The 13,723-nt window shown below is 39.0% G+C and overlaps 1 protein-coding gene across 1 annotated transcript; it reads left to right on the top strand.

Annotated features, from left to right (window-relative positions):
* The first annotated feature begins 2,366 nt into the window (after positions 1 to 2,366).
* LOC103143064 (pre-B-cell leukemia transcription factor 1-like) lies at positions 2,367 to 13,194 on the top strand. Its single transcript, XM_007559466.2, has 6 exons — positions 2,367 to 2,599; positions 3,081 to 3,216; positions 3,797 to 3,956; positions 6,022 to 6,134; positions 7,285 to 7,374; positions 11,230 to 13,194. Exons 1-6 carry the CDS (start codon positions 2,382 to 2,384, stop codon positions 11,320 to 11,322), a joined length of 810 nt encoding a protein of 269 aa, XP_007559528.1. The 5' UTR covers positions 2,367 to 2,381; the 3' UTR covers positions 11,323 to 13,194.
* Positions 13,195 to 13,723: the final 529 nt, after the last annotated feature.

The following is a 13,723-nucleotide window of genomic DNA, read 5'->3' as shown; positions in this document are numbered from 1 at the left end:
CACACACACACACACACACACACACAGAGTCCAATGTTTGTGGTGGGTTCTCTTCAGGTAGTCTGGCTCCCTCCCAGAGTCTAAAAACCCTATTGTGATTGCGTGTGTGTGTGTGTGCATGGCTGTGTGTCTCTGCAGTCCTTGGAGCTAGGCAACACCCCCCGACCCCCGACCCTGCATAGACAGGTGGATGCAGACAATGGAAAAATGGCTCTTCGTCCACTGACTTTCTTTTCCTTGACTGATTTTTAGCTATGACTAATGTATTAGGGTGTTTTTATTGTGTAATACAAGTACAAACCTTGTGAAGACAGGAAGCAATTAGCCCTGCCAACAGCATTTATCACACGTTTAGCCTTCCTCACACAGGAAGGCTAAACGTGTGAAAGAAATCTGCTGCTGAAATTGCCTCACGGGCTAAAAATGGTATATACAGGCAATTAAAATCAAAACTTTCAAGGTACATTATCCACTACCAATTGCTTCGTCTTGAGAAGGTGTGAATTTAACAAAATTGGATTTAAAATGAGAGACCTGAATAGTAATGCAATTACGAAGTTATACTGTGTACACTGTAGGAATCCATTATAGATTGGTTAAATTCAGGAAAATCCTGCGAGTTTGATGTCAGCGATGAAAAAATTCCAACTTAGATTGGCAATCATCATTAAAATGTAGTTGCTTTCAGATTCCTTCTGTTACGGCTTCTTTTGTCACACTTAAGCCGTCAAAGTACTTTTAATCTCAGCGATAACGTTGATGAAATACAAAATTCTGTTTCCAAATAGTGATTTCAAACCAAACTGGCACAGGTCATGTCTAAACATTATTACATTAACTGTGACTCAGTTTCATGAGCAACATCCAAGAGAATGAATCATTTAAATAATGCCTGTCTGACAGCGTGAAGTAGGTTAAAGCATTGTCTACAAATGGAGAAAACATGTAGGGAACCTTCCCAGAAATCACTGTTTGTGTAAAATTACTTCAACATAGCAACAACAGTTCATCCAGGAGGGAACATTTCTGGAATCATTTGTGAAAAATATTCTACGGTGATGTGAAAAACACATTGTCAGTTACAAGTTGTGTTATGTTTAGTTATGTTCAGAGAGCAATTGGATTTTCTTCTTCTCTTGCAAGAACATAGAATTTGCTTAAACATTTGAATGTAGCAAAAGAAAAACAGAAGAGATCTGTAAGGAAGCAATTATGGCACAGTCTGTCTTTCATTTAAATTATAGTCATCTTTGAAAGTTCTTTAAAAGTTACATTTATTTGTCTGAAACTGGCAGAAACCTTGTGTGTCTGCCGACGGGAAAAAAACACACATGCTGCAACTTCCAGCTACTATAATAACATAGCGTACATTATTTCAAGGCTTTTTACACATTTTTACTTGACGAGAGGGCATTCGGCGTGGCAAGTCCTGTAACTGTTGCAGTGTCCAAAACCGGTCTCCCCTCTTTCTGTGCTGTAGGCCGGGACAAAAGTCCCACCTTCGGATCTAAAGGGATAGTTCACGTAAACAATGGATGCTCTGTGGAGCTCATCTTCTCTGTATAACAGTGGGATGCTTTTGAAATGAGAACTCGCAGGACAACTCATGACAAGCCAAGCTTTTAGCGACGCTATCTTTAGCAGGCAAGCAGCCATTATATCAGTCACACACCAGCTCTCCTCCAAAGACTGTAACGTTCTTGTCATTCCCTTGGAAGTCAAAGCGTTTCGGGTTTTGTCATCTTCTCCGAGGAAGGCTAGTCATCGCTAACTGTCACAGTCGATATACACCTGAGCATTTTTGTGTCACCGCGCTATGTACACCCTGCGTTGGTATGAGTGAGTAGTGTCTTGCCGCGTGTGTGTGCGAGCAGAACGGCTGCTCGCCGGATCACTTTGACTGACGTAACCCTGGTGTTGACAAGCAACAGACACCTCGACTCCGAATGCAGTCATATCCAGTGACTGATTCAGACACAGACAGAGGTAGACGGAAAGATGGAGTGAGAAGAGCGGGAGACAGTTTAAACCTCTTGAACGTGAACGGGACTGAAAGCCTGCTGTCATTTTACATTTCTCCTCCCTTGTCACATCTTCTCTTCCATTGAAGAGAAGTGCTTTTAATATTCAGAGCACCACAAGTATTACTGCCTCCGCCGTATGACTCCGCTGCCACATTTGTTTGCCTCGAAACGTGGCGCTGTGTCTGCTGCTTTAATTTAGACTATTCTTATTGCCTCTAACACCACTGCTGTTTCACTGTCAGCGCTGCCCGCGTGAATTCGGGGGCCGGCCGGGCGACCGCGCAGCCTCTCCAGAATCCAATTTCACCCCTTTGTTCTGTCTGAAGCTGTCGAGCCTCTGTGATAGTTATTTCTCTTATGAATCCTGTCTGTCTGTTCGTTCAGGCGTGCAATGAGTTCACCACCCATGTGATGAACCTGCTGAGGGAGCAGTCTCGAACACGACCCATCTCGCCCAAGGAGATTGAGCGCATGGTCAGCATCATCCACCGCAAATTCAGCTCCATTCAGATGCAGCTGAAGCAGAGCACTTGCGAGGCCGTCATGATCCTGCGCTCACGCTTTCTTGACGCCAGGTCTGTGTGTGTCATCATGGTTTAGTACAGCAAAGCCTGCTCCTATTTTCTAATGGAATATGTATTTTTGAAGGGCTTCGGCAATAATATGGGTTTATTTCTAGCTTTACATTTATCGATAGATTACTTTTTCTCTCCTTTTTTTCTTCATTTTTCCAAATTAGTTCATTTATGCGATTCCAAATGGCAGCTAATGTCACCATAAAGCACTTTCCAAGGCAAACTATAGCCAATGTATTTAATAAAATTATGTCCAAATTCATATCTATCAGTCACACTTTGTTAGTCCCAAAGGGAAATTACATAGAGTTAGACGTAAAGAAAGTGCACCGAAGGGTAAATAAACACTGCTAAGCGCAGACACACTGAGAAATGAGAAGTTTCTAGGAGGAAGACGGTATAAGTGAGTGCAAATGGCTAACTAATTTGTAAAACAGATATCCTTCCACGTTTTCTCACATTTATTCTCATTTCTTTCCAGACGAAAGAGGAGGAACTTCAACAAACAGGCGACAGAGATCCTGAACGAGTACTTTTACTCCCACCTCAGTAACCCCTATCCAAGCGAGGAGGCAAAAGAAGAGCTGGCCAAGAAGTGCGGCATCACCGTGTCGCAGGTAACCAGAGACGCCTCATCTACGTGACTTAGGACATTTTCCTGAAGAACATAAAGCAATTTCCTTTCATGTTGGAATCATAATGCTGCTGTGGACTGCTGTTAGTTTTAAGCTGAATTTACTCCTGGGGGGGGGAAAAAAGTAATTCAGATTTAACAATTTGTATTTATAGCAGCAGAGTTGATGACTACAATGTTTTATTCTGTTTAGGAAATGTTATCAGAATGACCTGTTTACTTGTGACCAAGAAAAAAAAGAATTAAATTAAGATACTTTGAAAAATAATTAAATTATTTTAGTTTGCATATTTAACTTTTTGGAAATATGGACAGTGTATTTTTTTATAAGCAAATAGTGATCAAAATAAATGGATCAGGATGATGTTACTTTGTTTTGAATGCATCTACAAGTTTACATGTTTTATTATCTAATTCTGTATCAGATGATGACATTGTATCAAATTATATTTTCGACAAAACTGCTCCTGTAATTTATTTTTAGAACACGAAGATAAGGAGAGTTTTTAATATTTCAAGTTAACTTTCGGCACTTTCACCGGCGCTCTCTGCCGTTGTGACAGGTATCAAACTGGTTCGGCAATAAGAGAATCCGATACAAGAAAAACATTGGCAAGTTCCAAGAAGAGGCCAACATGTACGCAGCCCGGACCGCCGTCAACGCCACCAGTGTGTCGGCTCACGGCAGTCAGGCCAACTCGCCGTCAACTCCCAACTCAGCAGGTGAGCTTCGGTGTCACATTTCACAGTATTTAGCTTTAGCGAAAAAGGAAGTGCTGCTGAGTTGCAAGTCTGTTCTTCTACGTATGGGAGAGAATATGGATGCACAGAGTTTATGCTCTCACACTGGAGCCACAGCTCAAGGCTTCGGGTCTTTGCTTCTGTTTAGACTGACGCAGTGGCTCTTCTCTCCTTAACTAACCCAGATTCGCCTTGGCTTCCTTGTCTGTCATTGCAACACTTCTCATTCTGCGCTGCCTTTACAGTCTGTCTCATTTTCTGTCTCCCTCGCTGCGTTATTGACCTCTCGGTCTCGTGGACGTTAATTTTTTCCTGCCTCCTGTCCGGTTGACCTCATGTATGCCATTAAGCCGCTCTAAGGGCAAGCGGAGTCTTTTGTCATATAGAGACTTTGCAACTGTATTGGATTAGGACCGGGCGTTGAAATCAAGTTACCTGATGCTCTCTTTACATCTGGGGAGCTGGGGTCCATTAAAGAACGAAGAAGATTCTTTGGGTCTTCCTGCACATCAATTATTACTTCCTTAATGAAACACTAGCAGCATAGACATTTAACAGTAATATAATCTGGAAGCCTTGTTTTAACTTAAACAGTTTAGCAATGACGATCTGTCTCGTTGTTGTTGTTGGTGGATGTTTTTCTTTACCTACTGACCTACAGCGCCTGTCGTGGGCAATTTTGTTGAAAAAGATTTCTTATCTGCGGTGCTGTTAAAGATTTGTTCTGCCGTTTTTTGTTTGTTGTTTTTTTTTTTTTTTATCACAGTTAAATGCAGTTTTCCAATGATGATTTTATTTCTTAATGGTTAACAAAGGTAAATAAACCAACCTGGCTCTGTTCCGAAAAGTATTTAATAACTGCCGTTAACTACATTGAGTTCAATGGCCAGATTACTGCCAGAATCACAAAATCACTCAAATAAAACCTGACAACGTGAAGTCAGCTAAAAGAGAAGCACGTCCATAGAAAGTAATTAGAGAACAGATGAGGCGTGAATGACATTTAAGAGGGGTTCAACATCACACACACAAATGGGAGGAATTTTTGAGTAAAATATGTATTTATGGTTTTAGGAGTCACTGCAGTCACTTTTAGGTTGGCTGGTGCACAAAGAGCTCAAAATAAGCAAAAATATGTTTTGTGATGTTTAATGCTGAACAAGGCATACAATTATATGGCTTTTTTAGTCTCCGATTAGCAAAGTTACACAGAAAAACTTAAAAAGTAAAACGATCAAACACCGTCATTTCAGCCTAATTGGACATATCAAACAACATTTCTGAGTTTTCTCCTGAAAATCACCTGAAAATTTATTTAAATTAACTTATGAAATATATATATATATATATATTTTTTTTTTTTTTTTTTACATATTTAGCCATTTCATAAGACTAAGTATGCTTTTTACAAAACAGTAAGAAAGGTTGCAAAAAAAAAATAAAAGTCATTTTAAACATTTGAAAAATAATAGGGGATATTATGAAAATCCCTGGAAGTCCCCTCAAGATTTTATTTAATTTTTTTTATCTCTTGAGATTTTAATCCTCTCTCAGGGGATATCTATGTACTTCAACTTTTTGTTGACATTATTTGAAAGTTTTTATAAACATTTTGAAAACACAATTTTCTATGCTTTTATTGTGCCAAACACCCACAGTTTACATTCAATCCCATTCAAACTACTACTGCCGGATAATTACACATGCTGGACAGTAGTCGTTGCTGCCACACATGCCGTAGTCAGTAATCCGTTTTATTAATTTTTCCACACAGGGCTAGGTTGGTCTGGATAGCTTTTTTGGGGTGGGGGGATCTACTTGGTTAATCTGTGATATTATAGCTGTTTTGATTATCTGGAACATTTACAGTGACAAAGACCTAAAAACAAGGAAGCCATAAGGTTTACTCAGCTCTGTCCCATCCTCTCAGACTAACCAACTTAATGCTGTTTTGCTTGAGCATGTTCATTTTAACTCCTTTCTCTGTGCCTTTCTTCTCTTTCTCCCTATGCTTTCTGTCTTCCTCCATGCCTCTCTGTATTCTCAGGTTCTGCTGGCTCTTTTAACATGTCAAACTCCGGAGACTTGTTCATGAGTGTGCAGTCCCTCAATGGGGACTCGTACCAAGGGGGGCAGGTTGGGGCCAACATACAGTCCCAGGTAGGCGAAAACATGTCAAATTTCCGAGACTTTATCCAGTCGTTGACCAGTCTGGGGGTGCCCACGTTAGCTTGACCTACACACTGAGTCCGAGGTTGCCCTTAGCCTCCAGCAGTGCATTAATGTAGATAGCAGCATTGTCAGGCAGCTGAATAGACGACGGCAGACAGTTTTGGAAACGTTGCAAGACTCATCAGCACTCCTGACACGGGTTCACATAGCCACTGGTGCGCTGTGGCTCTGTGACCTTGCCCAAGTGGACAGTTATGACCATTACAGTGTTACAACTTTCACAACAGATTAAGAAATCAGCACCCACGGTGGTATCTTTTTGTAGTTTTGATGCTTTTAGCATCGTTTGCACCACTTCTTTTCAGTTCTGATCAGCTCTGCAAATGCTTTAGGTCACTCATAAATATGCAAAGGGGACAAGCCTTAAATGAGATAAGGATGTCTTCTGGATTTGCCTTTATATTAAATATTTAAAAAGTTAGGCATGTTAGAATGGCATTTTATAATGAAGCAAGAAGCTATGCACATCTCGGAGTGAAATTAAGCTGTTACCGCTTGATTTAACGCAAAAGCTCTTATCAGCTGAGCAACGGCCATCATCTTCTCAGTTACATTAAATTCTAACAAAGTCTTGTCTTTTGTTTTAGTAACATGATATCCCACTGAATTTCTTTTAACCCATATTAGGGATTGCAGAGTTCTTATTTACTTATTTAAAAAAAAAAAAAAATCATGAATAGCAAATATTTTCTCGCAATTCGATATGATCCAAAGGAAAAAAATAAAACTGGCAGATAAGCCTGAACAACCTGACAGTTCTGACAGACGCCTTCGCAGACAGCGAAGAGAACTCACTGCAGTCTGCATGCAACTGCTAATTTCTGACACTGATGACTTATTTACCAACAGCTACAAAAATGCTTTAATATTTGGTTTCTCTCTATCATTTTGTCCTTTTGCTTCCTCCGTTGCAGAGCTTGTATGAGCAGCCAGATCATTCAGATCCATTGTTTGTAACCTTTTCTTGTTTATGATAGCCTTTTATTATCAGAGTGACCTTTCCTTGCACATCGCTGTCTTTATTGCACAGAGCTTTTGTCTGACCGGGCCCTTTTGTCTGTGTCCCCCGCTGTTCCAGGTGGATACCCTTCGCCATGTTATCAGCCAGACCGGAGGATACAGTGACAGCCTCGCAGCCAGCCAGATGTACAGTCCGCAGGGCATCAACGTAAGACCTGTAAACAATCTCCCTCTGTTCTTCCTGACATACCCTTTGCTGTTCGGCTCTGAAATGATTCCTTTGTGGCAGGATGTGCGTGATAGTGTTCAAATCTGGGTGCATATTGTGACAAGGTACCAGGCAGATCCTCCTAGACTGTTTGACAACAGACAGAAAAAGAACAAAGGAGTCAACCCCCTCACCAATGATAATCTCTCAAAGAGTCACTCAATTTGCTTCTCAAAAAAAAAAAAAGAAAAAAAAGAATAGGCATATATATTTCTTGCTGAATCTGAGACGAACCTTTTAATCAGCCAATCAAAAATTGGAACTAGCAACCTATGGCTACTTTCTGGACTACGGCGCCGGACTGAGCGGGACGCTCAGCACTGGAGGCTACGTGTTAGCGTGCAGATCCACGGCGACAGGCTGCACGGGGGTTGACCAGAATCGATACGACAGTCACAGGGACGGAAAGAGCGAGGCTTTGGGCGAACAGTCCAAGCACATTGGCCAGATCAGTCATCCACAGGAACAGCAGCACTGACAGCCAAGCCCGCGACATGCCTCCTGCTAAAATAGGAGTGCTAATATGTCCAACTTGCCGCAACACGCAACAGGCTGGACGCAGTTGCTGTTAAATGTAGAAATTGGCTGTGAGTCATATAATGTAATCTGAGACTCTCTGAGACAAAACCAAGAAATCTGGTGTCTCTCTGTGTGATAACAAGTAAAACCTGGTTTGTAATATCATAATATTTACACAAATACTTTAAAAAATGCTTAACATGCAGCAGTTATTCTCACTGCTGCAAAATAGTCAAACATATTTATGATTGTTATATTTATGCTTTATTCAACATTATTATTTGTTGTAATCTGAATTCTGATACACAGACTTAAGTTAATATGTTGAAAACCTTCTGAATTGAGAAGCTGTTATTGTGCAGAATACTGCCACACAAATGCAACAAGCTGCTTTTAGCTGGTTTATTAACTGGCCTGTCTGAACTGGCTGAGCCTGCAAACAGCTAACACTTGTCACTTGTAGCTTATCCACTTTTATTTATTTATTTATTTATTTTAGTTCATTTAAAAATGTAATTTCCAGGCACTTTTCAGCTGTAGTTTCAAAACACTGTTATCATATGACCAATTGGTCTCAGTTATGTAGCGTAAGAGTGAAAAATGTGCAGAAGTCTTTTATTCACATAGCTGACTGGCAGTGCGCAGCAACATATACTGGATACTTTTTGCTCCATACAGCTACTCTGGCTTTTTCTTGTGACATGACTTTGAAAGGAGTGACATTTCAACAAATTAGAAACCGTAACTTTCTAAAACCTTAATACAACTTGATCCAACTAAACTGGTTCCATAATCACATGAACAAGTAATAACAGACACGTTACTAATGTGGTGTCTCCTTTTATTTTATTATCTTGTATGCACAATCCAGAAAGTGGCAATATATACGTAAAACATTCACTTTTGTTGGCAAATAAAATAGGGGAGCTGAGACAGTAGTTAGAGATTGATGCATAAATGTGGACAGTCATATATTTTCATTTTCGATAGGATTTAAAACTTCCTCTATCAAAAAGCCTGCTACATATTTTTATCTATTGTAATCCTTAGAAGAAAATGAAACGAATAAATCCAAATCCAATTGAGCCAGACACCTGCGCGCAGCAGTAAAAGCCTCTGTATCTAAGACTTTAATATCAAAATAAAAGTTTAGATAAGCACCAAAAAAGAACACTTTAAACGAAAAATGCTTGCACAGCTAGTCTGAATGAGGTTTTATATTTATAGAGCTCAAATGGTGTGTTTTTTTTTTTTTTTTTTTTTTTGCTTTGTTCAATTTAGTTACCGATGTTTCTTTGCTCACTTCTCTCTCTTTATCCTTGAACAGCAATTACACCCCCTTAAATTGCTGGTGGGTGTNCTTTAAACGAAAAATGCTTGCACAGCTAGTCTGAATGAGGTTTTATATTTATAGAGCTGTGTTTTTTTTTGTTTTTTTTTTTTTTTTTTTTTGCTCTGTACAATTTACTGACTGAGCTCTCGTGGCTCACCTCTCTCTCTTTATCCTTGAACAGCAATTACACCCCCTTAAATTGCTGGTGGGTGTCGCCTCACTTGCAGACTGGAAATGTGTTTTTTTTTTTTAATTCTTTTTCTCTCTGAATGAGATGACAGACGGTCTTTACGCAAAATAACAGGGTTTGGAAATATGAGGCTGCCAAAGCACGTTCCCAGCGCTCACTAATAGCGTGGAAATTGCAATTAATGTCCTAAATGGTCCTTAGTCGACCTTTTATCGCGATTTGAGATGGCTTCCGTTTTTAAAAAGCTGCATTTTATTGTGATAATTTATTCTTTTATCAAACATCTCGGGGGTATATTCAAGATACATGAAAGCCCTGTGTGTTCTGTGTTTCATCTCCTCTGTTTATCTCACATTAAGTCTGTCGCGTGAAAAGGAAAGTGAGAGAAGTGGCACGGAAATATTTTTTAAGGCTCCTTAGCATTTCAGTGATCTGCTGCAGACGAAGTCTTTCATGCTTACATTAAAGTTGAGGATTTACCTCTTGAAAATACTGCCAGGAATCACAATCTGCTGAATCTGAGGGAAATTTTCCCTAAAGTTATTCCTAAAAATGCAGGCATGTCTCAGTTTTTATGGTATCTTAGGGTGGGACTAAAATAAACTTTAAATTTGTGAGTTCGAAATTCTATCTTATATATACTTATGAAGTGTTGCTCGTACACTCTGTGTGCTTTTAACATTGTCTATGCATTTTACGTTGTTTTCGTATGTTTGAAATGCTTGGCTGTAAAACAAATGTCCTCCCTGGTGGACAATAGCGATATTGACTTTGCCACAAAGGAATCAACTTTGAGCATAAATTTCACATATTCTACTATAATAATAAAAACACATGATGCTTAATTTCTGAAGGAAAAAAATGTAAAGAAACCTGTCAAGCCTCGCTAAGCATTTCAGCGTCGGTGCTGCGATGCACCTATGAATGTTGCGGGAACCAATTAGGAAGCAGTCCCATTCCCTGCTGAGGTGGAAACTGTCAGAGTTGGCGATCAGAAGCGATCACATCTAATTCCAGCATTTCCGACATAGCTGGTAGCTGGTAGCACAGTCACACTAAAGGCCCGTCTTATCTTTTATCTGTTATATTACAACCCTGTAGAGAGCGACTGAGAAAACGTCTAGTATTATTTTTATGCATCAGTTCAGAGAGAGCCTGTTGAATCTGTTTTTTTTTTATTATTATTCTTATTTTAGATTCTGTCTGAACAATTGTTCCTCAAGTTTTAGTTAATAACACTCTCCATTTGTGCCTAAGTGTTTTAGCAACAGACATGGGCAGGAACAGTAGAAGTCATGGTTGGCAATATCCAATATGCTGTATATATCATATTCAAATTAGCTGCGGATGTAATGCAGAAAAACTGCTATAAAGTAGTTGTTAAAAAAAGCTGTCTGTATAAGAAGAAAATTGTATAATCCTGAGAATATGTGAACAGCAAAACACAAACTAATCATCTGTTTTAGGAATCCATAACAATATGATCACTTTTTGTTCATTTTCTTTCTTTCCTTTTTTTTTTTTTTCCTTGATTATTTTTTATAGATTTTGCCTTTAAAACTTGACCTGCTAAATGATAAAGTTATTTAATATCATAAGGACATTTCTGAACGGGTCGAAAAGAACTCAGATCTCTGAAAATTTACATGAAATATGGGTGGCAATACCTGTTCTTTGTCAGCTTTTGTTTCCTGTGTTTGTGTTCTTTGTTTCCAAGTTTTCACTGCGCTCTTTTCTTCTCTCGCATTCGCAGACGAACGGCGGCTGGCAAGATGCTCCGACTCCTTCGTCAGTGACATCGCCCACAGAAGGACCCGGGAGCGTCCATTCAGATACTTCCAACTGAATATCTCCATCTCCACACCTCATCCCCGAAAGAATAAAACAAAACAAACCAAAAAAAAAACATGAACGAACGTTGCTCCTCACAGTGTTAAAAACCAAGGAATTCACTTCCCATATTTCGGCGAGGTCCTGTGAAATCCTAGCCCTGAACGAAAAATGTTTCTCAGCCTATAACAACAGACTTTTGGGATACGAATAAGAAGTTTCGCAAGAAAAATCCAATAACATTTCAATCAGCGGAGGGTTTGTACAGCTTTCACATAATAATCAGAGGGCTGGGGTTCCTTATTCACTTGTAATGTTTTCACTCAATATGATGAGATGATCAAATAAAGTAGATGAATAAAACCATTGGTTTAACTGAAAATACTTCATTCTACCTCTCAGCCACTAAAAAGAGTTAAAAAAAAATGTCAGTGACCATTATTTGTTTTTGTAAAAATGAAACTTTTGTCTTTGCAAACAAGAGGCACATCTTCTTACATTTTGTTGTCTCTCACCTACTCCATGGTACGCCATTTAGACTTAAATATTGCTCAGTTGTTTACAATGTGTGCTCGATAAAAGTATGTTCATCCTCCCCCTTCTGTCTCCGGCAAGTCAAAACTGAGTTCTGTCAGGAGATTTTACCTCTAAGGTAACCCTGTGAAGTATGCTATCTGTAAAACAATAAAATAAATACTTGTCATCAAAACAGACAAGCTTGACATCGTTCATTAAGATGCGAGGGATATCAGCGGAAAGTCTTTCACGCAGTCTTGACTTTGCTTCTGCAGCACATTGGTACAAAGGCAGATGCAAACAAAAAAAAAAAAAAAAAAAAAAAGTCTGCGGTACTGTAAAGCTCTTGCTCTTTTTTTAAATCTCCGAGAACATTTTTTTTTTCTTTTCACATTACGTTTTGCTGTCTTCTCTGTCTGATGATACCAAAATGCTCACATAACCAAATCAAAACCTTTACATGTCATGTAGTGTGCTATTTCATCAAATATTTACTGCGTTATTTCTTTATCAGCTCATCTACATGGCTCCTTTATAAAAAGAAAAGAATTTTAAAAAGTGGTGCATTGAGGAGACTAAAATATAAATTTCAACAGGAAAAAGAAGTTTGTCATAATTGTTTGTAATATATTTTTTAATACACAGAGACGCAATCCACTGATACAGGGACATCTTTATGTTAACCAGAGTTTTTCCACACAGTGGATCCTTCTTCCTGATTCTAAAGCACAGCTCTGGAGCCGCTCCGAGCATTAAGTCACTGATTATCGTTACATAAAGAAGTATGACCTACGGCTCAGCTGATGGACATGTAAAGAAGAGTACATTCCCATTTTGTCGAACTACGCCTTCTGGAGCGCATTACACCTTTGGTCGGTTACGTGATTCAGCGGGTTCTTTAGCAGAACTAAAAACAAACATGAAGTTCATTCTGACATTTATGAACAAATGTTAGTCATTAAACATCCAATATTTGAACATGATATTATGTCAAATAATTGTGTTTTATAAGCAGCCCAACCTTGTTTATAGTTATTTTTTATGTTGTGTGACTTATACTTTTGTATTTGATTTTACTGGCATGCTACTTTTTTTTTCTTTTTTTCTTTTTTTTTGGTCCTCTGTTTTTGTGATTTAGCTCATGAACTTTCGACATGTGTTTATGTGCACCTGTTGTGCTTGACTTGCCTTGTTGCAAAGGGTTTTCAACACATTAAAATAATATGTACTACAGTGCAGGTATAGAGCTGCTTCTTTTTCTTTCTATGCTGAGTCCTCATGATGAAATGAGGATTGTCCTTGTAAGCGCCTCATTGTTTCTGGAAATGTCTTCATTCACATGCAAAATGATTGAAGTAAATGGGTATGCAGACAGCTTCTGCAAGCATTTTTTTTTTTTAAATGAATGTGCAGTCTCAGGTGCTGAGTTCAAAAACAGTACATTGGTAGCATCCCACTTGTACACCTGTAAGTCTTGTCATGAAATGTATAACTTTGTGGGAGCCGTTTAGAGACGGTCCCTTCCTGTCCCAACATGACTGTGCATGAGTGAACAAAGCAAGGTCTACACAAAAAAAAAAAAAAAAAAAAAAAAAAAAAGGATGAGCAGGTTTGACACGGACGAATTTGACTGGTCTGCACAGTCCTGATCAAAAACCTTTGGGATGAAATAGAGCAGGTACTGTGAGTCAGGCCTTTTAATCCAACAATCTGGTCATACATTTGTATAAACACAATCCTACAAAATCTTGTGAAAAGCTTCCTAGAAGAGATTAAGCTGTTATAGCTTGTTATGTTAAACGCAGTGTGTTAAGAATGGAATACCACAAAATTCATGTGGGTACTTATGAAGGCACATGTTCTGTAATCTGGTGTTTATCAGGCACTGCAACACTTCAACT

The sequence above is a fragment of the Poecilia formosa genome, unplaced genomic scaffold (genome assembly GCF_000485575.1).
Source record: "Poecilia formosa unplaced genomic scaffold, Poecilia_formosa-5.1.2 Scaffold104, whole genome shotgun sequence".
Taxonomy (NCBI): Eukaryota; Metazoa; Chordata; class Actinopteri; order Cyprinodontiformes; family Poeciliidae; genus Poecilia; species Poecilia formosa.
Note: the sequence above shows the minus strand (reverse complement) of the source record. Positions and strands in the feature narration are given on the sequence as shown.